General features: G+C 50.1%; 1 protein-coding gene across 1 annotated transcript; it reads left to right on the forward strand.

The window, feature by feature from the left end:
• On the forward strand, positions 1 to 24,485 carry CD99L2 (CD99 molecule like 2). Its single transcript, XM_026039026.1, has 10 exons — positions 1 to 55; positions 13,833 to 13,898; positions 15,790 to 15,831; positions 17,221 to 17,301; positions 17,740 to 17,835; positions 18,107 to 18,166; positions 19,287 to 19,325; positions 19,414 to 19,533; positions 21,699 to 21,764; positions 22,179 to 24,485. The coding sequence occupies exons 1-10, from the start codon at positions 1 to 3 to the stop codon at positions 22,241 to 22,243; spliced, it is 690 nt and encodes a 229-aa protein (XP_025894811.1). The 3' UTR covers positions 22,244 to 24,485.
• Positions 24,486 to 27,112: the final 2,627 nt, after the last annotated feature.

The raw sequence follows: 27,112 nt of genomic DNA on the forward strand, positions 1-27,112 counted from the left end.
ATGGCCGCCCGCCGCCTCCTGGGGCTCCTCGCCGCCGCCGCGCTGCTGGCCGCAGGTGAGGCGGCGCCGGGGGGGACAGCGAGGGGACCCGGGCGCCCCGATCGCGATGGGGACAGTCCCCGTGGTGGGGAAGGAGCGAGCGCGGCGGCCCCCGCCGCCCCCTGGCCCCGGCGCGGTCCCCGGGGGCCTCCGCGGGAGGGGATCGGGGGGGACGCGCCCCCCGAGGGGCTCCCGGAGGGACATGGGGAGTTGCAGCCGCCGGGGAGCCGCGGCAGGAGGGACAGGGAGTGCCCGCCGTCCCCAGGGGCCTTCCCCGGAGCAGCCCGAGGCGGCTCCCGGGGGAGATGCGGCGCCGCAGGGTCACCTCGCGGGGCCGCCTGGCAGCGCCCGGCCGGCCACGAGCTCTCCCTGCCAGCCCGGCCCTGCCCGGCCGTGGGGAGCCGGCCCCGGGACCCCGGCACCGCCTGTTCCCCCTGCTGTCACCGCGAGCGCGCGGGGACAGCCCCGAGCGGGGCATTAGGTGGCAGCCGGTGACAGCCGAGCCCCGCGCACTGCGGCAGGGCCCGCCCGGCGGCCACCGGCCCCGCGGGGCCCGGCGCGGCGCCGGCTGCGGCACCGGCAGCCGGGCGGACACCGGGAGGCCGCCCCGGGCGCCCCGCGTCCGGGCCGGGTGGCCTAGGGCCTTGCCTCGGTGTGGCCCCCAAATCCCAGTTCCATTTGTGCCGCCGTTATTCTTGCTGCTATCTCTGCTGCGGATCAGCGTGGCCTAACCCAGAAATCTGCCTCTGCTGCACAGTCACTGATAGCATAGGAAAACACAAGCTTTCTGCCTCCTTTTTTTTTCTCTTTTGGATATAAAATCAATGCAAAGTTTATAAAAACTCTTGCATGTTTCCTTTTTTTTTTTTTTTTAAGAGAAAAAAGAAGGTTCTTTCAAAGGCTACACAAAGTAGATGACAATAATTTAAAGGCCATGGAAAAAAAAAAAAACAATAAACAAATCTGTGTTACTAGGTAGGAGGCACCCCTCAAACCCAGACCTGGATGAGAATTTGAGCATCAACCTGCAGCCTAAATTGGACTAAAAGAAGATTTTGTGGTTGGAGATGAGACTTACCATGAGGCGGCCTGGAATTATTCTCCATTTGCAGCAGGCATTTACCTGCTTGTGCAGCAGAAGGAATCATGATATAATACAGAGTTGCTTGGGCTCTCTGTCTTAATCTGTCCATTTTAAATTGATGGACATTTATTTTTACAGGCTGAGCTGAGAGATTGGGTATGAAGTCCTGGTTTTAGGTTAAAATGAAAGAAGCCCGGATTAGTCAGCAGCAAAGCTATTTGCATTCTGTGCTGCTCTTAGCAGGGAGCAAGGCAAATGTTCTTCTTTCCCATTACTTAAACACCAGATTGCAGTGGCCGGATTTTAAGCATTCTTTGCTATATTTGCATCACGAGCAATGTCACCGAAACCATCGTTAATCATCCCTGCCAGCGCCAGGCTTCGCAGGTAATTGGAGCACGCTAAGTTCAGCACCTCTCTGAGCTGCTTTAAATCCCTTTTGTGTGGAAATAGCAGGGTGAAGGTAAGTGACACTGGGGCTGTCCCTGTGTGCAGGGGTGCCCGCAGTGCAGGGGAGGTTCAGGGTGCAGCACAGGCTGCTCTTGCCTGTCTCTATCACCAGCTGTAGGTGCTGGTGGTGCTTGGAGCACACTGTGGAGCTCCACATCTTGCCCACGGCTGGTGGGAAGTGTGGGAGCAGCTCGAGGCTCTGCAGAGCCGCCTCGTTTGAAAAGAAGCCCCCGCTGGTGCCATCTGTGCCTGGGAGCCCGGGATCAGCCTGGGGTTTCTCTGAACACGCAGATTGGTGGCTTTTCTGGAAGGAGGTCAGTATAGGTATGCTAGAGTCATCCAGGCTTAGCCAAATATTTGTCCAAAAGCATGAGGAAAATGTTCAGACAAGGGACTTGCCACTCTGTTTTTTATCTTTTTTATCTCCTTCTCTGCTATAGCAAAAATGGGAAACACTTTTTTTACGGAGAGAGGGGGACAAGATGGGAACAAAGCAAGTCMTACCTGGGGCATGGACATTTCTCCAGCAGGAGCGCAGAGGTGCCTGACCCAGCCAGACAGAAGGGACATGCCCTCAGGTTATCCTCTGCCTTCTCCAAGAAAAACTTGAAGGAAAACTTCCATGTTTACCTGTGATGAAAATACCTCCAAAGCTGGGGTGTCAGCAGTGAGACACAACTTCACATACCAGCATCCTTAGCTTAATAGATGGCATCTCACCCATCACCTCTCAAGTGTGACTGCAGAATCCCACCAAAAAGGACAATAATTTTTTAAATGGATCGGTAACATGAGGCAGCTCTTTGCTGTGTGGGTGGCTGTGGTCACTGCAGGCAGCTCCTCCACATGCCGTCCTACAGCACTTACCTATGGAGAGGGGAGCCCTGCGCTGCTCCAGATGTTGGTGCAGATGTGCRGGCTCTGCCACCGCAGCCCAGGAAAGCAGCTGGTGCAGAGGATGCTGCCCCCTCTGCACAGGGGTCCTGCCGTGCTGGAGATGCTGACAGTGGAAGAAAAAACCTCCTTTTCTTTTTTCTTTGAAGTTTTGCATTACTGGTGAGGCAGGATCAGAGAACAGCCTTGGTAAAAAACATTTGGTAGAAGTCTCAAATCTCTTATTATGGTATTCAATTTATAATTACTAGGTATCACTAGCAAGTTAAAATAATATTTTTAAAGAATAATTTTTAGTTTTGTAGTGCATTTACCGCATATGAAGAAGTGGGTAAAGMAAAATTGGGTTTCTTACCCAATGTTATCTCAGATCTTCGAAAAAATATGCATTAATTAAATGTGCCATGCCTGGATATATATGTAAAAAGCTTTGAAAATAATTTCCATACTTAGATATACTTCTGTTCTGGAACTTTCTCTGCCTRGTGATCCTTAGACTTGGAAATGGCTATTTAACTGCATCTCTTTACCTTGTTTTGTTTTGTTTTTCAGTACAAAGTTGTGGGTTTTTTTTCCTGCATCTGTTGCAGTGGTTTCAGCCCTTAAAGCATATAAAACAGAACTGTCTATTGATCTCCAGTGTTGACTAGAATAAACTTTTAGGACTGCTCATCTTAAAAACAGATTTGTTTCTCCTTCAAAAAATATCTCCTGAAGGTTTATGGCATTATCTTTATAGTTGACTAAAGGAAAAACTGGGTTTTATGAGGCACAGCTTCTGAAGCCACTTTAATAGCAAAACATATGTTTAATAAACTACATAACACTGAAGGCAAGGAGAAAACCTTTGCAATAATTCCTTTGTAACCTGATTGACTGATACAATTCACAACTGGTGGAAGAACTTGAATAGAACCAAATCAGAACAGATGAATGTTGCATATCAAAAAGCAAAACATGAAAGGACATAGGGCTTTTTTTTTTTTGAAAAGAGAACTTCAAAGTTAGGGCTCCAGATGCTGAATTTACTGGCTGTGATTTGGGATGCAAGCGCAGGAATGTGTTTGCTGATTGAGCAAAGCTCTCGAGGAGAAAGCAGGGCAGCCTGGAGAGGAGGAGCAGGCACTGAGTGAGCGCTGGCCTTGGTTTTGCTGTGAGCTTAGCTCGCGGGTGCTGTGTGGATGAGGTCTGTGCTTGCCCGGTTACGAAGCTGTCGAGCRATCGCTCTGAAATGCCTTTTCCTCRCTTTCCATGACAGTCCGGAGAATGGAAAGTGATTGCAGTAGGAGTACTGGGGTGTGACGGCCTGAACATGAGCGAGGTGAGGCTTGGGCAGAGAAAGAGGCTTCACTGGAGAGCCTGGCACGAGGAAGGTGCCGTGCAGCACTGATGCTGCCGCGCGAAACCGGCCGTCGGGCCCTCCTCCATCTGCCCTGCTCGCCRTGCGTTTCCCTGTGGAGGAGCAGAGCCCTCGGGCACCTTCCTCCAGGGCTTGCAGAGTGACACAGGGACTTGCTCCTGCCACTGCTTCCCCTTGGCTGCGTCCTGGGGAGCCACAGGTGGAAAACCACAGCACTACCTGCTGCGGGAGCGGGAGCGATGGATGCAGCGGCGGCGAGGCGGATTGTGCGGCTAAAAGCCGGAGGAAAGAGAGCAGAGACCCCTTGGGATGGTGGACGCGGTGTGGAAGCATTCCTCGTGCTGTGAATTATGTTGTTCTGCCCTCAGCAGCTCAGCACGAGACGGTCTGTGCGCTGGGAGAGAGGAGTCATCCCTGGCGAGCTGGGGGCCGGGAAAAGCGCAGCTCAGCGCTTTGTGCGCGCTCTGAAAGGCAGCTTTTGTGCACAGGGAAACGGTGGATGGAAAGAGCTTGTCAAGGRCAGGAGAATCACAGAGCTAAACGGCAGCAGCGGCGCGCGCGGCCCTGCGCTCGGAGGCGGCACAGGCCACGGGGAGCCCGAGGAGGCCACGCAGAGGAGGCCGCTGCACTGCCCTACTGACCGGGGCTGAGCTCTGCTTATCTCAGGCCATGGGGGGCCTTGTGCTCGCCCCTTGCAGGCACCGCYCTGGGACCTCCTGGGCAAGGAGAGCAACGTGTTGCAAGACGCGTATGTACCATAGAGAGGTGCCTCCTTCCTCAGTTCCCCATCCTGCAGCAGAAGGGAACGAGATGGAAACACCCCCAGAGGAAGCCGCAGAGCGGGAACAGGCGACTGAATTAAAGTCTGCGGGCTGTCAGGTTTTGTGAGCRTGGCTGCTGCTTCCATCCGCAGGATGGTCAGAGAGATCGAGGGAGCTGGCGGCACACTTCCCTTTGAGCTCAGTTTCTATTTGTGTAGTTTTCAGTTATTTCATGCCAAATCAGTGGTTAATAGCACTCTGGTTATAAAGCAGACTGTTCTCTTTCTGGTGCAAAACCGAATCAATGGGGCGTGCACCTTCTTGATCTGGAAGAATTTGGTTTCACTCAGATCTAAACAGTCGTCCTGAATGGCTCAAAAATGTCATTTTAAGTTGTAGTCATGAAATAAGTTTAGAAAACCCCGAAATTCTATAACAAAAACTTTCTGAACTTTTTCTGGTTGACAAATTGGCACAGATTAATAGAGATACTCTTTTCTAGACAAAAGCATTTCAGGAGGGCTTTCCCACCCACTTTTTAGGTGACTCTGCCCCTTACGGGTGCATTTTCTGTGCAGACCTGTGGAAACCTGGCAAGAGCTCGCCCGGTAAATAAAACAGTGGCTTTATTTTTTTACTTTACTTCCCATTCTTACTCTACTTCCCATTTAAGTAGCACAGTGTAACAAGAGCAGCACATCCCAAGTGATGAGCTAGCGCTTTTACTGCGCAATTCCCTATTTACCTACTTTTAACTACAGCATCTTCTCTTGATCTTTATCTGATGAGAGAAATCTCTTTCCACTGGGGATCAGGGGAGAAGCGTTTAGCATTTCCCCTCCCACATCGGCCTGCTTTGGACTCCGGCATCACTGCCTCTGCCACCGGGCACTCTGCACCACATTAGGATCAAAACGCACTCGTGCCACGGTTTGTTGCCATGTTTATAAGCAGTTGTCTTTGGCCCTGGGCGATTTCATAGTCATTACTTTGTGTGTAAGTGCAAATCAAACAGCTCATCTGTATGTTGAACATACAGGTAGCGATGATGTGTGATTATGTTACTTGGACAGCACACAGAAAATGTGGAAACGCCCAAGTTTTCAGCTCGGCATATAAAGTCTTAGTAAGGAAAAATAAGTTTCCAAGGTTTCTTACCTTCACTAAAGATCACAGACCAGATGTTCCTCGTCTGCTGAGCGGTCTCAGGCGGGGTTTGGCCACCAGCCCGGGGCTCCTAGAAGAGCCTTGGGAGAGCATCACACCACTATGCAGCCTGCGCAGGAGCCGGGGGACGAGCCCACGTCCCAGAGACCTGGTGATATTCTTGAGTCTCCCGCAACTGAAGAAAGTCACTTTTAACCACTGCCTATCCCATTTGGTGAGGCTGGTGTCAACTTCCTCTCCATCATTCCACAAAACTCTGAGAGTTGGGGAGTGAAAAATGATGCCCTCTACATCTCCCTTCCCCCTTTTAGGCATAATAAATTGCTCTTCCTGCTTTTATGAAAATAAGATGCAACTTTCTCTCCTTTCTGCTGTGTTTTTGAGTTACTAGGCTGCCTGTGGCATTTCCCAGCATCCCAAAGAGGCTCTGAGATTTCCTTTCCAGGGTTAACAGCAGATTGACCAGAGACTTAAACAGTCTTCAGCTCTGCCTGCCCCTGCTAGCTGCCTGGCCTAGTGCCAGGTATCAGATATATCAGATATATCAGATATATCAGATATATCAGATATATCAGATATCAGCGCTTGCCCCATCTTCATCACTGGTACCTCTGGACTTGGACCCGAGTGTTCTTCAAAAAGCAAAGAAACTCAAGTATTTGTGCTAAGAATCTTCCAGCCTTATGCTCCAAAGGCAGTTCATCCAGAGCTAAATTGAAAACTATTATCAGAACAGGTGAAACCCCGCAGCAGAGACCTCTTTTTTGACATAAATCTCAAAGAACAATTATCTTATTAAAGTTGCTTAGAAAATTTGTCACCCACTTCAAGTATGGAGATGTCACAGAGCCTTAAAAATCTTGAAAGCTTTGAATGTTGATACAAGAGAAAGTCATTTTGATTGGCATCTTGTTTTGCCTGAACAGGGGTACTTCATTTCAGATCAATTTGGGGTGGGGGTGGTTGCAAACAGACCTCAGGAAACTTTCTGTTTAACATGGGCTCCAGAGAAAAGACTGTGCTGCATCAAAGAAAATTACCCCTGGGGAGTAGGAGTAGAAGCAGAGACAAGTCAGGCCTGTAGCTTCAAGTCATCCAGTGGGAAACCCCAAGGCACACCTTTTGCTGGCTCTGGGAACGCTGCCTTTGGCAGGGCTTGGCTTTGTGTTCTGAGCTGTTGAGGGTTGTTGCTACCATCTAGAGGGCTTTTCTGCCTGCCCATCTTCTCCTTCCAACGGAGGAAGCCGTACACTGATTTGTGCCTGCTTGGAGAGCAGGGCCATTGGGATGGCTGTGATGAGAAGAGCTGTGGACCTGCAGGGCTGGTGGGTGCTGTGGAGCTGAGGTGGTCCCATCCAGCCCCACGATCGTCCAACGTGCAGGTTGAGCTGTCACTAGATCAAACCCTGCCCTGGTCCCACACTGCGCTCRCAGCTCTTGGTGGGCCGGTTCACAGCTCACGACTCTGCATGCTCACATCTGTCTTCAGGGTCACCCCCTGCCCAAGACACAGCACCAGGCAGCAGAGGAAGCTGCGCTGGGAGCCCTGCTGCTGTCGCATGGCTTGGGAGAACCCCGACACCAGCACTGAAAGAGAGGCAAAGCGAGYACAAAGGCAGCGCCTCCCTCCAGGAGCAAATTCACATCTGAGAGTTTTCATCCCAAAACTCAAGGATCAAATCCCATTTGCCAGGGTGATCCATCCTCCGAGTCAGCAGGCACATGTTGGAGGGAAAWGCAAACCAGGCTGGCAGGCAGATTCCATACCTGGGGAGCGAACCATCCAGCAAATTCCTCTCTCTGGTGATTTTTTAAGTTAAATTTTGAATATCATCATGTCAATATTTTTTCCCCTGTTAATCCAAGAACAGGTAAAAGAGAAGTGTTGGCAATGAAGAGAAAATTGCAGCAAGAACTTAGGGCAKGTGAATATATCTGACTTTGTGGGAACTTACTGTCCCTCAGGAGATGTTTGGCTGCTCCCTGGTGCCTTGAGCTTTTGGAGTTGGACGCGGGGCTTCCCGCTGTGGTGGGCTGCTAGGATTGCTCCGATTCCTGTCGATGCAGCTGGGAAACTTCTACTGTTGTCACTTCTTGGACAGCCGAATCCGGGGAAGCAGCAACCTGGTGGGAAGCTGGCTCTCCTGGCAGCAAGGCCAGAGTGGGCGAGCTTTTCACGTGCCCGTGTTGCATGTGCAAAACCGGGAGGGAGAGTTTCCTCGACACCCGACTTTGGAGATTCCTCATGCTACCTGGGTGCCCCTGAAGTGTTGCTGGAGGCAGCGCGTGGTGCAGTCTGTGGAGGGAGAGGAGGAGGTGCAAGCACTTGTCCACAGGATTTTAAATCTTTATGTGAATGAGTGGGAAAGACGGCACTAGRTGGCAGTGGATGAGAAGCTCCTCGCCGTGGTGCTTTTTGTCTGCTCCCGCTGCAGCTCACAGGGCYGTCCCAGAGCGTGGGTACCCGGAGCCTGGTGGTGAGAGGGCTTTCTGCAGGGTTAGGATCCGCTCAGCCTGAACCTGGGGGTGCCCGATGAGGCAGTGTGGCACCAAGGGGGTCTGTGGTGGCAGCAYGGCTTGTTCTGGCTCTTTGTGGGCAGTCTAAGGCTTCTCTTTCTGCCAGTGAGGAAAGGAACTCAGCATCCCATCAGCGCGGTGCAAGACAGAGGGACATCAGTGCCCAGTCTCATCCGCAGGCATTCCTGGAGCATCCGTCGTGTTGTGGGGAATTGCTTCCACCTGTTTCTTCTAGCATTACTGATGCTGACGGTATCCGCTGAGAGAAAGCCTRGAGTGCACCAAACGAAGTGCAGTTGTGTTGGTCTCGTTTGCCTTGTGTTATCACCCACTGACTCTTGCTGGGGTCAGGTGCCCCACGGCTTGGCCGTAGGTGAAGGGTCCACGCTCTGTCACCTCTAGCGATGGTGACAGCCCGGCGCAGCGGCTGCAGCCTGAGCTGTGTGGGTCAGCGCAGCAGGGATGGGGTGGCTCTCTGGTCCTGTGCACCCTGCAACCTTCCCCACAGCGAGGCCTCTTCCCGGGTGCAGGTTTGGATAGCGGCAGCTGGATGGAGAGGAGCACGGGCCTGCCAGGAGCAGTCCAAAGGAAAAATAATTAAAGTTATTCCTCGTAAGCACCACAAATACAGACTATTCTGTGGCTCCAAAGGCAGRTGGAGTCAGGTGCCTTGCTCCATGCGGAGCGACGTAGCTCGCTGGGCTGCCCGGCCGTCACCGCGGCCCGTCTCCCTGCAGCAGCTCCGGCAGCCCAAGGAGAGGGCACCCCAGGCAGACAGGGGTCTCCCGATGCCGCGTCCTCGGCGGCCGGGCGGGAGGGCAGCCCGGCGCAGGGAAGCGGTGCAGGTCACCGCAGCGAGCTGGCTCCAGCAGAGGCTTTACGTGGTGCTCTGAAGAGGCCTCAGACATAACCACCATCAGTCCCTCCACAAAGAGAAAGTCTTCATTATGCAAATTCCCATCTTAAAGCTTTATTCATGTGCTTCCTGGCAGGCTTGCCTTTAATCTCAAGAGCAAGATTGCTTGGAATTACYATATACCCTTGTTAATTGCATAAAAAAAATTACAGCAGAGGTTGTTTTTGCCATAATCAAGAGTGATTTTGATTAGTACTTCAGGAAATCAAAATGTTTTCCTGAAAACGGAGGATGAGGAGAGCAGCAGTGCCTAGTCCCCAGCCAGGAGATGGGGCTGCACCCGTAAGGGCAGCTCTCCCGGGCCGGGGTCTGGCAGCCGCGTCCCGCACCGCCAGCCTGTGCCGCTGTGTCCGGTGGTGCGAGTCTGTCAGTYGCACTGGGTGCAGTGGCACTGTCGGATGCCTCTTCCCTGYTTTYCTTCCCTGCAGACCTTTCCTTGCGTGGRAGGAGGTCCCAATCCCACTGTCCCGCACACAGGAGCAACCTCCTCCCATTGTTTCTGTCCCGAGGGTCTGCATTCCCTGGCAGCTTGTGGAAACAGGCGGCTGGATTCTGGCACAACCCAGGGCGGGAGGACCTGGGGGCAGTTAAGAGTCTCCTTTCCTAGGCAGGACTGGTTTCAGGAGCTGAGCTGCGAGGTCAGTCCTGTCCCATCCGCGCTGCRCTCAGAGCTGCCCCAAGCATGGGCAGACACCTTATTCCAAGAAGCAGGARGGCTGGCCACAACCCTCATCCACGGGAGGTCCTCAAGCACAGCACGCGGAGYGACACAACCTCCCCTCCATCCCTCCCACCACTGCTTGCTGCCTTGCGCCCAAGTCAGGCACCTAAAGCCAGGCAATTTGAATTACTCTCAGCTGCACTAGTGTCTGCTTTGCATTCTCCCTTAATCTCCTGGGCTGTCAATCTACTACCTTCACAGGCTCTAAATTCCCAGGAAAGCTAAACACATATATATTTGCACAGAGAGATATGTAGGCTTGCACTAAAAATGGAATATCTCTCGCAATACTGCACACAGCTTAGCAATATACTAGGTGTGAGTTACGATACTATAATTCAGGCTTTGTCAAACAGCACGGCTTAATTAGAATATATATATAATTGTAAAAACTAAAAAGCTGACGAGTACAATTGCACATTTGAGCTGCCTGCTGCAGAAAATAATGAGAAAGAATACATTAAGGCACCAAAAAAAAAAAAACCCTTCCACCTTCAAAGAGCAGTTAGCTCTGATTAAAAATATCCCCAGCCAAGCAAGGGAATTCAGAGAGAAGCCTTGAATCTGCRGCGCTGTCTCGGCCGTAGCTCTCGCCTCCCTGTTTTATTGCCTTGCCAGGGCAGCCGCAGGCTTGGCAGCAGCTCCCAGCCCAGCTCGCAGAGCCACGGAGCTGGGGATTCATGTTACACAGGTGCCGTGTCCTGGCTTGGGTTCTTTGGATTGCTGCTTTAGGGAAAAACATGGAAAATGCATCCAGTTCACCTGTTTCTCTCTCCCACTGTGAATTCCCTGGTGTCCTKCCTGTTTCCGAGGCAGCTGAAGGTACAGAGCATGGATAACAACCTTGATACAGTGACCAGAGAGCACTGGAGCTTCATGCAGCTCCCTGCTTCATCCTACACAGAGAAGCAGTGTTGCAGCAAGGTCTCAGTGGCAGGTATATAACCCCTATACCTTCCTATCTGGACTGGAGCAGCGTCTCTGGTGCTGGCCCGAACCTCCCCATGGCTCTGTGATTGCCAGTCACCCTTCTTGGCCAAGAGCAGAGGATGAGGCTCCTTCACCTCTGGCCAGCTCCCTGCCATCGGATGCACTCCAAACCCACAGGCCACAGAATCTGCTATTTACTTGTTTTGTTCCCCGAGCCATTGGCAGAGCCCTGCTTTGTAGGAAGGTGCAAAAGCAGCCCGGCCAAGCCAGCAGCCCGGCCTTGGCATCCATTGCTCACCCGGAGAAAGGGCTGAGGTCAAGGAAGAGCTACAGCACATAAAAAAACACAGGTTTTCAGTAGTCCTCACCTAACATTAGGCAGCTAGAGTTTGCAGAGCTTCTTATCAGCAGATGGGCTCCACCAGGCTGGGTAGATGAACCCCTTGGGTGGGCAGCGAGGTCGAGGCACCGTGGCACCTGGGAGCAGGGATTTGCCATGAGATGGATCAGGGAATCGAGCAGGGGCTGCAGGATACCAGCTCCCTGCTCTAACTGCCACCCCRTATACTTGCGAGGAAGGTGTGCATGCCGGGTACGCTGTCTGGATTTTAAGCATCTGGCTGTGAAATCCCAAGTTCGTTACTGCTTAATAACTTAATACAAGAGTAAGGGGAGGAGTGTTCGGTTCGCGGTCAGAGTGAGCATGCTAGTTGTGTGTCTTTGGTGGGAGAACTTGGCTATTGATCCATAAAAGGTGTAATATCTCTATAACACTCTTTGCATGAAATAAAGATGTTGTCAGCTTGAATTAACTAGCAATCTATTATTAATCCTTGCCAACACCTGGGGAATTCCTTGTTTTAAATTGCCCTGGAAATTGATCTCTCTCGGTTTGCCTTAGGTAGCAGCAAGAAAGCCCTGTGAAATGCATTGTGCCAAATGCCTTAATTCGTAGGTGAGGTTTTAGTGGGGAATTAAGAGTATCGACACCCAGGACAGTCAGGGCTCTAGAGCCCATGGGTGCTGGGAACAGCCACATTCCCGAAAGCAAGTGGCAGATGCCTCAACACACAGCAGAAGGCCCTCGTCCCCCTCTGATGGTGCGTTCAGCAATGCACAACCCTGTGCAGRAAGCAAACCCAGCGCGGGGCTGCTCGTTGCCGAACCACGGCATGCAGCACCCAACCCGGCGTGCAGAAACACGGCACCTGAGCACCCGCTAATCACCAAGCACAGCAGAGGGAAGGCTCTCGGCATGCAGATGTGAGCACTGCTGCTTCCACCCTTTTCCTCCTGACAGTTAATTTTGCACTTCCTGCAAGCAACGGAGGTAGCAGGGACCCCAACGCAGCGACGTKGCCTTTCCGCAGGGCAGGAGCCACCTGCTGCTCCCTCCCGGCCCCCAGCACGTGAGAGGCAGACCGCGGGTTCCCTTTCTGCCTTTCTCTTTCAAGCACAGTTTCAAGTGCAAAAGCAGAAATGGCAGAGAGACGCCGATTCCCACCAGTTGAATAGCTATGGAAGCAAAAGCAGCCTTGGTGGGAAGGGTGCCCTCAGGAAGCAGCTCCGTGTCCTGCAGCTTCGCTCGTGCTGCCAGGGTGCGAGAGCCCGTCCTGCCACGCACTGCTGCCCTTTCACGTGTGRTAAGGCCCGGGAGGGAAATACATTGGCCAGGAGAGCGCAGGGAGCAGAGGGAGGTTGGGCTGCCAAAGATCACTCTTCGTGCAAGGTTTCTAACCAAGAGGCTCAGCAGCACATCTTGCTTCACGGATTTAACAAGGTGCCTGGCTCTACCTACAGCAGGTCACTCATCTCACACCACCCATTTCTCTCAGCTCACGCAGCAAAGCACTCGAATCCTTCCTCTCAGAGAGGGATCGAGCTGCCCTGCCCTGCATGTTCGTCCCTCTCACATCTGCCAAGTTTACGTCTCAGTAGACAGGAGCCTGGGTGTGATAGGGGAACACCTGAAACCAGAACCAAGGTGTTGCAGTACTTAGTGACCACGCTCTGTACGAGTTTTTCACTGAAACGCTGATACCTCCTTTCTGCTGGACCTCTGCCTTTTCACTGCTATTGTCCTTGTCAGTAAGGCTTTAAATTTATTCATGAAGCAAGCTGGAGCTCAGGTGGCAATAGCTAAATCCATTTAGCAGTAGGAATAAGAGGAAAGCCATTTTAATGTTCTCTTGCAGGGCTGCAGTACTTAGCAAACCCAAAGGATATTAATTACTCAGCATGCTCGGAGATGTAAAAGCATGAATTTATCAAGACAAATACATTCAGAACTAGGGTAAGTCAACAGTAATTAACATGATGTAAAAAAAGTCGGGGAAGGAAGGATTAGACAGTGCTATCACATTGGAACACTGAATAGTTCAGAGTCATCCCTGGGATATTATAAAGCGATTGGAGTTGTTGTAAGGCACCTTCAACAATAAATTTGCCATCTGTTGTCAGGTGTGTTCCTTGGCTCTGGGTATGCTCTTAGTTTACCAGGGTATCTGAAGTATTAAGTTGTGTGTTTGGCAGGCAGCTTCACATTTTAATATGAAATCTTTGATGTTGGAATCTACTTTCAAAGAAGAGGTGCGTGGGGTTGGTTGTTTTTCCCTGAATTTGCCTGTGCTGTTCCAGTATTTCCATGGTGTTTAGCAAACATATAATCGTGAGCACAGCCCCAGATGAGTGGCAGCTACAGATGAATTGGTAGCTCTGCTTGACAAATTTAAGTGTAGCATGTGTTTTTATACCACATCCATTAGGGCAGACAAATGGAAAATCCRGAGATGACTGCTCTGCAATTTAACAGTCACAGCGCTCCGAGAACACGGGTGTCTTCGTCAGCAGTGATGATAGGTCAGGCTTAGGAAAAAGCACAAAACCCTCCAAAAACTAAAAGAAATGGAGCAAACAAGTCTAGCCAYGATGTACTTAAGGGCAATTTACTTTGTGTGGAGCAAGTAAAACCAATGCTGATTCTTTATCTCCAGGTCATGGGGACAGCCTGGATGACTTTAACCTAGAAGATGCTCTGGATGATCTCACCACCAGGCGACGTAAGTCAAATTTATTTACTCTTTAAAAGAGGGGAAAGCCAATACTAATTAACAGATGTAATTATTCTTTGGGATCATATGCAAGTGGAGAGGGGCCGAGGGTTACATGATACCTCATCCTCTTTGCTGGGTAGACTCAGTCTTCACACTTGACAGCAATTGGAATTAGCAATATCCCTGTCAAAATTATTTGCTACCATTTTACTCCTTCATTTTGTGATTTCAGTCAACAGATTGCAGAGTCCTGGTGTTATTTTGACATCCTGATGGCACTGAATGCATCTTAGGGGCCTCTTGGCTGCTCACGTGCATCAGTAACATCTAGTAACAAACAGTCCCAGTTTTGCTGGAAGTTAACACARCCATCTCTCTCAGCTGGCCACGTATGGAGGTACTTATGGGATTTGTGCACCCCATCTCAACTGTCCTTTTCCCAAGCCCCCTAGGCCATGAGCATCCCCTTGCAGGTGAAGGTTCTCTCATGCTCCCAGATCCCTTCCAGAGAGGTGCTGAGCCTCCAGTCCCACTCCTTTCACTTGCTTGTTTTCCAGTGTAACCTGCTGGTTGAAGGAGACTCACTTCCAGCAGGAGTACCTTGTTTCTGACATCTCCTTTCAAAAACTGAGCTCAAAATTCATCTGCATCTGGTCATTTAACCAGCTYGAATTTCTGGTTGTGGCCACGGAGACACTGCAGTGGATTGCACATCATGCTGGTTTTATCTGGGATACATCAGTGCRTCTCTTAGTGCTTCGAAACACCAGGCCAAGAGCTACAGGTGRTGTGCTTCAGCACACTGACACTGCCCCCAGTGCCCCCCGTGGTCACAGCAGAGCTGCCAGCCCTGTCCCCTCCGGTCACACATGTTTCCATGCGATGACAAGGCACAACCAGCCATGCCCTCATCCCRGGAGGGATGTCCAGCCACGCAGGGAGCTCTGCAAACAGTTTCACTTAAGGGAAAGCAAGAACAGTGGATTGAGGTCTCTTGCTTTACAGTGTCACAACATAGAGACATTTGTGCTGCATTACATGGGGATTTATAGGGAATAAAATAKCAAGTTTTTTACCTCAAACCTCTCATGACAAGCTGGGGTTAAAGATATCCTTAACATAGGAAGATGATAGATCATGAGATGCTAGACCTGGTCACTGCTCTAGCCGATGCTGACCTAGGGCTCAATAATGCAAGTCCTCTGATGACAGTACACAGCGACGGTGGTTAGTGCTAACCACCACTTCCAAACCTAGGGAAACAGGAGCTTCCCTAGGCTGGATGGGATGGGGAAAGGCAGTGCTTTCCTCAGGACCCCTTTTGAATGGTGCACCCATCGCCAGACAATTATATCAAAGCAGAATAAAAGCAAACGAAGAATCTGGAGACCAGTCACATCAAATCCTACCAATACCCTGGAAACGGAGCACTCCTGTATTTGGCAACACCAGTAGAAATTAATGAGTGGAGCAGCCACAGCTCTTGCTCATTATTTATTCATATACTCGGTAATGCCATCCACTATTAATAGATAGTGGCTTACAAAGGGGAAAGTATTAAAACCCGGTGGCAGATCATAGCTGGCTTTAGCACAGAAATGACGAGGGGAGCTGGGGCCTGAGCATTAGGATGTCACCAAAATCCCTTCAGCAAAGGGACTCCCTGGTGTGTCCCGCAGCCTGGGAAATGATTGCTCTCAAGGAAGGGACTAGGCGGGGACTAGTGCCTAGGAAGGGACTAGTGAGGCCAGGCCCTGTGCTGGCTCCCCCAGGGGATTCCCAGCCCCGGCCTCCGAGGAATTTGCAGGCGCAGAGCAAGACAACGTTATTTTCCCAGCAGAAGTAAGTGTTTCCTGGTGCTACCCTGACTAACATTTTTCTCTCCTCTCTTTTATAGCAGCAACTCCCAAGGGGCCCCGGAAGCCAGCAGGCGGGTCAGGTGAGGTGTATTTATATTTATAATATAAATATGTGATAGGCCTACTGCCTAGCATTTAGTGAAAYGCCGGGTTTGCTGCCCACGTGGGTCGGAGTGGCACGCGCTGCGTTGCCACTGCGTGCACGAGGTGGGAGCTGCTGCCCGAGCTCAGGCTTTGGCATGGGAGCCTTTGCCTGCCTGTGTGAGCACCCCAGATGTGCTGCAGAATTGGGGCTTAAATCCCCTTTCCTTTGCACTTGTAGTGACCTGGAAGCCCCCTCACAAGCAGCCGCTGCTCTGCAGAGGGGCGACTTCAGCTGCTTGAGCTGCTTTAGCCTCATCTGTCCACACACCTCTCCRAACACATCCAACCCACCTCCTCTTGCTCTTTCCAACAAAACTGTCACGTTGTAGGGAAACCTGCCTGTATCTGTAGAGCTCCAATATTGGAGGGGCGAGGATCGGAGCTACAGAGCACGGCCTGGAAGCTTGCTGAGCACCTGCACTTGGTGTCCAGGGGAATAAGCAGGTGGATGGTGGGAGGGAGGAAAAGCGTAGCAGCACTTGAGATTGCAGGCCTGAAGCTGAGGTGCTTCTGGTTTTCTGTGAGCAAAGATCTAGCTTCCTGAGCTTCTCTTTTCTTCTGTTTCCCAATTCCCTTCAGTATAAGAAAGCTGGTACCAACATGCATTTATGAAGAGCTTTGCACACTCCCTCCATAAGGCTTAAGTAAATGAAATATTGATATTTCTGTCCATCCTGAAGGCAAGTGGTATTAGAGCATTTATGGTCAAGGCTGAGTTTTGCACACTTTGCAGTATCCTAATGGAAGGGACGCAAATCACAGCTCAGGTCTACAAAGGTTTTTATGTCTCTCAGCATGGCACCTACTCGCTTTCTTTACAGGAGAGAGCTCAGAGAATCTTTCTGTTCTTTCTTTTTCTCCAAGATATCCCTCACTTCCACTGAATGCACTGGTTTGGTGAAGTTTTCCTGTCTAGAAAAACAACATTTCCACAGCACTGTGCCTGTCCCAGCTAGCTAGATGCACGGCATGTGCCCAACACTTCGGGGAAGCTTCTGCTGACATGAAAGTTTCCTTGCTCGCGTCTCCTGTAGCTCAGTTCTGGCCAAACATACCTCCTTAAATATAGAGCAGTCACAAGGGCTGTGGGTTGCTCAACCCGGCAAAACCCAGGAACCTGAAATAAACTGCAGCAGGGGAGAGCTCAGAAGTGAACTGGCTTGCTCGAACACTAGGATCTCAGCATGAATTTAGCGGAGGGAAGCCGACCTGGCCGTCCGTGTCCCCGGGCAGCTCAGGGACACCGGGAGCAGGGTCGCGGGGGCCTGCGGTGCTCGGCGCACACAGGGCTCCRCGCGTTTGACTCCCGCCTTCCCTCGCCGCAGACTTCAGCCTGTGGGACGCCGTCCTCACCACCACCACGCGGCGCCCCAAGACGACGCGGGCACCTCCCAAGCGCGACCCAGGTGAGCGCCGACCCGCAGCCGCTCTGCCGCCGCGGGGGCCGCCAGCGAGCTCCCTCTGCCCCACGGCCGCGTGGGGGGACCAGCGAGCCCAGGGCGGCTCTGGCAGCGCCCAGCCCGCTGCGCCAGCCGCGCGGCCCGGCACGGCACCGTGTCCCCGGCCTCCCGCGGGGCCGCCCGCTCCGCGACGCGGCACCTCCGCTCAATCCGTTGTGCCAGGCCGCTTCTGCGGGAGAAGCAATATTTAGCCCAGTGACCGCCAAGCGGCACGAGCCCCGAGTGTCACCCTGGTGAAAGCGGGAAGGGTTTTTGTCAGTGCCCTCCACCTCATTCACTGACACTTTTCCCTGGCAAAGTTGAGCACTTCCCTGTGGAGCAAGTTTGCTAGAGCTGGGGAGCTTCCCAACCTCAGGGCTGACTAACCAGTGGGTTGTTTTGCAGCAAAGGGTGCTATGGATTTGGACTTGGCCGATGCCCTTGATGACAGCAACGACAGGAAAGGCGCAGGGGAGAAGCCGAACATAAAGCCTGGTGAAGGTACAGAGCCCAGCGAGGAAGCCAACTCCCAACTATTAGACTGGCTTAACTGGGTGACGCAAGGGCACTTTTTGGGGGCGTGCAGATAATTCAGACATCTGTGGGAAAGCTCTAAGCATGGAGCTGTTGGAAGGCGGCACCCATCTCCAACCAGGGAGCCAGCAGCTTTTAGCAGCAGTGCCACGAGGCTTCACGCGCGCCGCGTCCGGCTGCAAACCCTTGCGGGGCGCTCTGCAAACCTGCCCTTGTTTTATCTTATTTTTTTAAACAGCTTTTTCGGATGATGACCTGGCCAGTGTGATAGATGGCGGCTACAACCCCGACAGGAAGGGTAGGTGCTCAGTGCCTGTGCCCCTGGGCTCCGGGGAGGCGGGATGTTGGCACAGACCCATGGGACCCCCACTGAGCCACTGCCCACACCCTGTCGTGGCAGAGAGGCYCTAAAATGCCAGAATATGACAGCAAACATCCCAGGTCCTGCACGTGAGCACCCAGTCCTGTCACCCAATGCCATGGCAAGCAAGGAGCAGGTCCTCCCCTTGCCCGCAGCTGCAGAAAGCCAGCGGTGCAGGGAGCAGACACTGAGGCTGCACCTCATGAAGTAGACCTAATAAGCGAGGAAATAAAACAAGAAAGCCATATCTGTTGGCTCAGCTGCAGGACTTTTGCCTGTTTTTGCACTGAAACAGAAGTCACCGTGTCAGCTAAGAGCCTGGAAACCAACAGTGCTCTCTCCTTCCTGGAGGGACAGCGCGTTGGGCTCTCCAGCAGTGCCCGGCTCTAGCAGGGCCAGGAGGACAGAGCGTTCCTGGAGCCCACGCCAGCAGGTTGAGGTGCTCATCCTTGGTCCCTAGAAGCTCTCAGGTGGCAGGTCTCACGGCCACCTCGGTTGACAACAACCACCCCAGGGACCGACAGCGGCCCCCAGGCACAACGGTGCTTTGAACRGCTCCGGTGCTTGCCTGGTGTGACCACCCATGGCTGGGGACAACAGGGAGAAAACAACATAGATGTGCAAGACCGCRCGCTCACGAGGAACCACAGCATTAAATATTAAAAGCAGTCAAGTTAAAGTGATGAGCACCACAAGCCCAATCAACGCTAATGAGTCACTGCGCTGAGGACAAACCACACTGGAGACGTTAACGCAACGCTGACCTCCTTCCATAAATTCAGCATTTAAGTGACTTGTTAAGAGCTGCCGCTTGCTGCAGGAACTACTTTCCTCCCCAGCTCAGTTTCTCCAGGGAGAAACTCCTAGAGTGTTGGCGAAGGCCATCACAGACCCGCTCCAAACTGGGAGAAGGGCTGTCCCCTCATTGCTCCCTGCCAACCTCCCAGTCCTGGCCGCCTGCACCCACACAGGCCTCCGTTAATCCCGTAACACTGTTGTCATTATTACTACATCCCTGTATCACTAGCGGTGGCCCTGATGCCCGCGTGTCTTGCAGGTGGTGGCGGCGGCAGCACGGAGGGTGACCACAACACAGGTAGGTGCCRGGGCCGTGCTGGCTCCACGGGGTCCCTCGGGGCAGCGGGTGCACGGACACCGAGCCGCCTGCGTCCCCTTCCCTGCAGGCAACGTGGCCGAGACCGGGACCATCGCCGGCATAGCCAGCGCCCTCGCCATGGCGCTCATCGGCGCTGTCTCCAGCTACATCTCCTACCAGCAGAAGAAGTTCTGCTTCAGCATCCAACGTAAGCAGCCACATCCCTACCAGTCTCATGGGGTGCAAACCCCGGGAAGGGAGGGAAGCTCCCCGGAATGCGCAGGATGGAGGCTGAGGTACCCCCGTGCAGCCCTGCCCTTCGCCAAGGAGGAGAGCGGGGCAGCCCTTCCTAACACAGACAGAGCAACCATTGCCCCCCAAGCAGCCACTTCCATTTTCTAGCCTAAAGACACCAATAAAGCCTTAAACTGGGCTTTAAACGCAAGAGCTCCTGGTGCAGGAGAGCCCTTTCCTGCGCGCAGGAGCGAATCCGGGGCTCAGGTTCCCCCAGGCATCAGGGCCTGCTGCCCTCGTGCTGTTTTACTGAGGCGCCATCAGGGCCCTGTGACCCCAGGAGCAAGAACCAGACCTCCCAGGGGCAAAAAGAGAGGTAAAACCCAAGCATCTCATCAAAAGGGAGGAAAGGAAAACACAGGCATCTCAGCAAGAGGTAAAAACAAGGGGCAAAACCCAGACACATCAGTAAGAGGTAAAAACTCACCAGGTAGCAGAAAGGCGAGCGCAGCAGGAGCAGCATGAGCCAAGCTGAGCCCATCTGATCTCCGCTTTGCCCGTTGCAAGTGGCTGCAGCTGCGGTGGGCGGCACAGGCAGGTGCTGGTCGCTGTGGGCAAGCAGCAGTCCCCGTGGGCAGCTGCAGCTGGGCTTGTCCTCACCAGGAGCAGCCTTTCTCTAGGCCGCCCCATGGAAGGGCTCTGTTTAACCATACACTATACCATACCATACAGCCATAACCAGGAAACACATATAGCAGGAGAGACAGGGATCACGGTGACYGGTGCTGCCCACGGAGCAGCTCCCGCGTGGCCTGGACGTGGTGCTGGGACCCAACGTGTCCCCAGGGGCCGGGGTCCCATCCTGCCACCGCGTGGAGGTGACATGGCAGGTAGTGGCAGCTGGAAAAAAAAAGGCCCTTTAAAATTAAAACCCTTCAAAAGGCTCCTTTGCTCTGGGGGAAGGGGGGCTGGAAGCTTCTGCTGGAATGGTGTTATTTTCCCAGTTGTGCCTGAAACAAACAGGAGAATTTGGGTAAATTAGATCAGCAGGAAAAGTCAAATGAATGTGATAGAGCGAAACACCCTTGCATATATCCCCCCACTTAAATGATATTTTGGCAGGAGTAAATAATTAAAAAAAAAAGAGAGTGAGGGCTTTGATGAGGGGAAAGCTGAGAGACACAAAGCCCTAGAAAGGCGGCAGGAAATTAAAGTTAATTATAAAGGAGGATTAATTTAAGCCATCAGACATGGCATGCTGGGCTAATGTCAGGCCTTRGATGCATTGCAATGCATGACAGAAATCTAAGAGCCGTCAGCCGCTGCAAAAGTGGCTTTTTATTGAAAAACAGAAATTGCATTTAGTGTTATCCCATCAAAACACACGTCTTGGGGGAGGCAGTGGTGCTGTTAATGCTGGAAGCACAGAGGGGCTGCCCCTCTCCATGGCCCTCCTTCCACAGGGGCAACTTTGTGAGCTCTCTTCCCAGTTCTGACCCTTTGGGGACTGGTGCAATTCCCGGTTTCTCCGATGGCTGCAGAGGAAGCCGCTCACAGCGTGTCCTGGGGGCACGGCCAGCTGGGGCAGCCCTGGGCTGGGCAGTGCCCTTCGGCCTCCTCCTCCTCCYGCCTGCAAGGGCGAGCGGCTTCCTGCCCAAGTGCTTGCACTTGTTGCAAGCACTGGGAACTCTGTGTTTTRATAACAGCTTTACCAGGCTTTGACACCCTGCTGGGACCCTGCCTCATCAGCACAGCCCTGCTCTTCACTGCTTTTTACAGCTATGCGTAATGTAGCTTTTAATGAGAAGCAGCCCCTATAGTTAGCACCCTATATCGGTGCTTCGGCGCAGCCCCTCCACGCAGCAGTCCCATCCAGGCAGTGCCCCCATGCGCAGAGCTCCGACGAGCGGAGACTCCTTCGTGCAGGAATTACCCCCTGCCCCCCACAGGGATCTCCCTTGGCCTTAGTGCAGGAATTACCCCCTGCCTCCTGCACGGATCCCCCTTGGCCGCCTCGTGGGATGAAGCTGAAGCCAGAGAAGCAGCTTTTACACAACACAAGGCCATTCCTGCAGTTTTCCAGGCATCAAAGCCTTTACTTCCTGCCCTCCCATCTCACTCTTTATTGTTACTTCCCAGAGGGACTTAACGCGGAGTATGTGAAAGGAGAGAACATGGAAGCGGTTGTGAGTGAAGAACCTCAAGGTGAGYGCTTTGCACCCGTAACCTTTGTGCCCCTGGCCACAAAAGCAGCTTTACTGAAGGACTTCCCTTAAATTTGCTCACGCTTTGCTGAGCTGCAGCGTCTCTTTGATGGAGACACCACTTCGGTTTGGCTGCAGCTCTCCATGAGTGTTTTTCTGCCACAGTGTTTTCACCCTTGCTGTACACAAAGAAAATCTCCGCATTACGAGMCCAAGGATCTAATTCTGCAGACAGTGGCAGTTAGTATTTAGCTGTCATGTTTTCAACCACCAGAAGTGTGTTATACAGGAAAAGCACAATCCTTCTTTCAGTGACAGATAATCAAGGCTGAGCCTCCCAGCCCCGGGCACCCACTGCGTGCAGTTCAGCTCCTTTGTATGATGTTGTATTCACGATCCCTTTTTTCCTTCCTAGTTAAATATTTAGCACTGGAAACGCAGTCAGCAGAACCACCCAAACAGGACGGTGCGAAGCTCTGAAGCATGACCTGGGGCTGGAAGAGAGTCAGACAGCAGCCAACGTGGAGATCCTACAAGCTTGTAATTTAGCTYTTTATTTAATTTGAATCCAAAGCTATTTAACGTGCACTTAGGCTTGAATTGGCTTCTTAGTGCTATAGACTCTAGGGTTGCAAGGGTAGTATGTGTTTATTTTTTGTAAAGACTTACATGTTTACATTGAAGTACTGTTGTGGGCTTGATCTCAAGTTGAATGCAGACCAAGGGAAGGGGCTTCAGTAGAGTCCGAGTGTCAGATAAGGGACGAGGTCCTTCCCAAGGAGCCGAAGGACTTACTGGTGTGACTACAGTGAAGTGCCTGTAAATAGCAATCCAAAGCAAACCATGCAGAGCCCTTTGTAAATCACTTCTGTCTGACTTCGCCATCTACTAGGGGCACACAACTTCCAGTGGCAGTGATGAAAACTGCACGTTTCCTGAGCGTAGATTGTGCTGCTTAGAGTCGCTACACCTGAAAATAAAGTGCCTATGGGAAGGTCCTCAGGTGGGGCCGCAGGCTGAGCCGGGTGACACCCTGCTCCTTGGTCCAGGATGCTGCCAACCACACAGCACTGGGCTTCTAACCAAATAAAAGGACCTGATTTTCATCCCAAAACACTACTACAGGTAATAGCCATGAATGCAGTGCTCATTTTTGGCAAATACCATTTGAACACGYGGCAATGCTAGAGGTCAGAACGGAGTCGAAGTTACAAAGGGATAGAGTTTGCCTCTGTCATCAACAAGATACCTACATTGTCATCAAAATGAAATGAAAATTGTGTTTTTATGCTTCCAAGGAGAGATTCAGCTCTCATTCAGACCAGAGCAAATTACAGATTTAACCCAAAAGGAAATAAAGAGCAGGTCAGTTGAGACCTGTGACTGCCACATGCCAAGCCAAGCCCACCAGATACTGTCCCTCCACGTCCTCCAAGCACCCACACAACTATYGAGAAGGGTCCCTGTCACCTTAGGCAGAAAAGGGGTGCAAAGCTTTGACCCTTGCTGCAGGATTTGTGCTTATTCACAGCATCCCTCCACATCTCTCYTTTATTGATGCTAAAATGTGAACACTGCTACTCACCCATACATTTTCCCCAAACAGTGAATACTTAAAAATGCTTTAAAGTGAGGGGAAATTCAGTTTACCTAGTGCAAAAGRTACTCTGTGTTTATATATAAACCTGAAATGTCTACATTTTGTAATGTTTTGCAAAAACACATATAATGTGAATGTGGATAAAAAAAGTGTTTTCTGTTTGATGTACAAATTCACAGCTTTCATGTAGGTATGACTTACACAAGGCCTTGCCAAAAGGTGAATAAACCTAGGAGCTTTTCTGTCTAACAGCTCCATTTGAAAGGAAATTGCCTAGTAACATTACAAGGAATTTGCAACAACTGCACAATTCTTAAGTTGTTTTTGCACTTGCATTTTCAAAGCCTTACACTAACTCTAACAGAACAACTACCACATTTTATAAGGCAGACAGATCYTAAAAATATATGGCAACTCGCATTTATTTGGACCACATGGGCTACAACAACCCTGCTATTAATTACTGCTACTTTGTTTTATTAATAGATTTCARTTAGAAAACTAACTACTGGTTTCTCTGAAACTGGAAGCAGAAGAAATAGACACAGGATATGGAATATATATTTGCTTATTCCTCGAGGTGGATTTTTATGGAGGAGATGAGGGTTGTACATACACTAGTGCTCAGAAGCACCTGGGTCTGGGTAACTACTTCTCCAAACACTGCAGCCTGTCCTTTCATAGCCAACATATCTGACAGCTGTGATGTGAAAACATTTTTAGAAAATAGATAAAATGGTGCAATATGGCATTGATAAACGGTAAGAGTCATATTCCCTGGGCAGATCCAATGAACAAGGAAAAAATAACAATTTTTGGAACTCTGCACTGAAGTTGTTCCTTTTGCCAAAGCCTTTTCTGTGGCCTTGGTGAATATTTATGCCTTAATGTAATTTAAAGGTATGCGTAAGGAAAAATGTAAATGCCCAGTGAAAGGGAGCACCTTTTTCAAAGTTTACAGTAACAGAAATCAAGATTTCTTTCTGAAATATTTCTCATGGGGAAATATTGACAAATACTGCAGTAAAGAAATTAAACCCAGTCTCTTCAAAAACAACTGGGCAAAAACCTACAGCCTCACGTGCTAAATGTCAGTTCAGACTCAAGTGCTTTTTTATTGCAGTTTGTTTCCTCTGTCAGAACTGTCTGCTCAGTCTCTGAAAAAGGAGGAGTTCACACTTCACATCATCTAAACTTCAGACATTATAGCAATGGAGAAGGTTCATTTGTATTTTCCTAGTAATGATAAAAGCTCTAAAACATCTGATACGGCATTCACCCCTCTAACTACCTGCATTTAATTAGTACATTTGTTATTTTAAAATCTGGATATGGAATTAAAAAAAAAAAAAAAAGTGTTCTGTATACATGGTGTGAACTTTCTCATCCTGTATATAAAAAAGGCAATAAAACACTGACAAAAAAAGGATTTTTCTCATTAGTCCCACCTCCCTTCTTCAGATCAACTCATGCTATTTTAATGAAGAAAAATCAGAAACAGGTTTCTCTATTATATAGAAAACAGAATAGATAAGCACTCAACACTACTTTTGCTGTTATTAGATGAWTTACTCACATTTTCCTGTGGCCATGCTGTAGCAGTTTCTTCATTTGAGACTGCTGTGCCATGAGATTCATCATTTCAGAATGTTGGGACATCAGTTTGGGCTTTTGGGGACAAGCTGAATTCAAGCTGTTTCCTCTCCCACACATCACTCACAATAAGAAAATCCTACAGGTCAAATTTAGCAGCTTGCTGTGTGTGCACATTCCCTTTGCCCTCCCCTTAGAGGCAAAACCAAAAGCCAAAGCAAGAGGAGATGCAGCTCTATGCAGTTAGAAGTGGATAGTTCTGTTCAAGGTACATCAGACTGGAGACAAGGTTCTGCTCTCAACCACTTCAAGCCTGTCTTATTTAAAAAAAAAAAAAATGACAATTTTTAAATCAGTAAGATCAGAATATGGATATCAGGAAGCAGACCAAGTACAAAGAAAACATCACCTCTTTGATAGCGCTTCTGGATAGAGCTATGCATAACGAGCTATTCAATTTTATATATCTATATATAAAAAAATATGTAACAGCTATATAATATTTCAGAAAATCACCATGCTAAGATATTCCCCCATTCTCTTCCTTCAGATCAGACTCCCTGAGCTAAGCTGGCACTGGTGGATACTCAGGCAGTCAGCTGAAATAAGCAGTAATTTTCTTTGCAAAACTGAATGCTCAATATTAGCTCCAGCAATCTTAAATCTCAGAGTGCCCATGCTAATCCAGTCATCCCTTCCTAATAATTATGCAGGATATATGTTGTGATTATTAGCACTAATAAAGAGGAAAAACTTCAAATGACTTTCCTCAGCACTGCATTTTAGAGATAATGTGCTTTACTTCAATATACAGTTAAAACGTCAAAGAAATCTGAAGTGTGGAAGAGTTTCATTCAATGCCAGCTCAACACATTCTGGCCACTTAAAATTCACTGCCTGCATGCTACTTTTTGGGTTTTTCTTTAAACAGAAAATATCTTTCATCTATTTATTAAAGCTTGAGGTTGATGAAAATTACAAGCTTTCCTTAAGCTTTCTTCTTGTAGGTGAATGCGTATGATAAAATGCAATTATTTAACTATAATGCAAGAGATTGAATACGATGCACTGCACAGTAAACTTGTAGGCCTGGGTGCAGCACTTCTGCCTTTCCTCTAGCAGCTGTGGAAGTGCTCAGCACGTGCTCACCTTGCTCCTTACCTACAAAGCACTAACATGAAGGCAGAAGAGGAGGAAAGCGCATTGCGCTCTCTCACATTAACAGCAAAAGTTCTCCTAAGTGACTGCTCGCAGACACATGAACCACATCAGCAGGCAGACCCAGCTGATCCTCCRGGATGGCACTTAATTCCTGCCAGCAGAACTTGCAGCGATACTAGAGCGAGCCAAAAAGCAGAGCTGCTGTATTCAAAGGGCCTGAAGAGAAGAAAGAGATTCTCAAAAAACAGAGAAGCAAAACAAGCAAAGGGAAATTTTCAGCATGCACCATGTCCGAGCCTTTCAAGGCAGCAACTGAGCAATAACTTGAAAGGTTACTCAGAACAGTAATCAAATCTCTATGATATTAACATATTTCAGGGAGCTAAAGCAAAGGAGAGGAGGTGTATTTTGTATGAATATACAGATCAAGTTATTCACTTTCCAGAAAAATGCAGCAGTTTACAAAACAAAAAAGCCACCAGGCTTTATTTCAAGAAAACCAATTAAGATCATAATTATTTATAAACTTTGTCAAACAAAGTCATTACAAGTTAAGGTCTTCAAAAGAGTCTGGATAGGCAGGATCCATTTTCTGTACTTACAGCTTAAAAACATGGAAGTATGCATATGTTTAACATCACATACACATGTACATAAATGGACACAGCATTGCATTTTATGTGTACACTTTCAAATAAAACACGCTTAGCAAAATGTGGAGCTATACAGACTATACAATTTACACAGCTGGGTGTCATTCCAACCCAAAATATTACCATTTGCTAGAAAACAACCTTTACTTTGTACAAGACCGTGACATGGTTAAGTTTTCCCCTTACTTGGGAGGCTGAAACTGAACAAGAAGCTAAACAGTCTAAAGACTTTATTTAAACTTGTACAAAAGACATTAAAAAAAAAAAACCACTAAAACTCATGCTTTACCAAATATATTACATCATACAAATCAGTGGGTATACTAGACGAATGCAGTTTAA

Source organism: Nothoprocta perdicaria, unplaced genomic scaffold (assembly GCF_003342845.1).
Source record: "Nothoprocta perdicaria isolate Ctin4 unplaced genomic scaffold, notPer1 scaffold_22, whole genome shotgun sequence".
Lineage (NCBI taxonomy): Eukaryota > Metazoa > Chordata > Aves > Tinamiformes > Tinamidae > Nothoprocta > Nothoprocta perdicaria.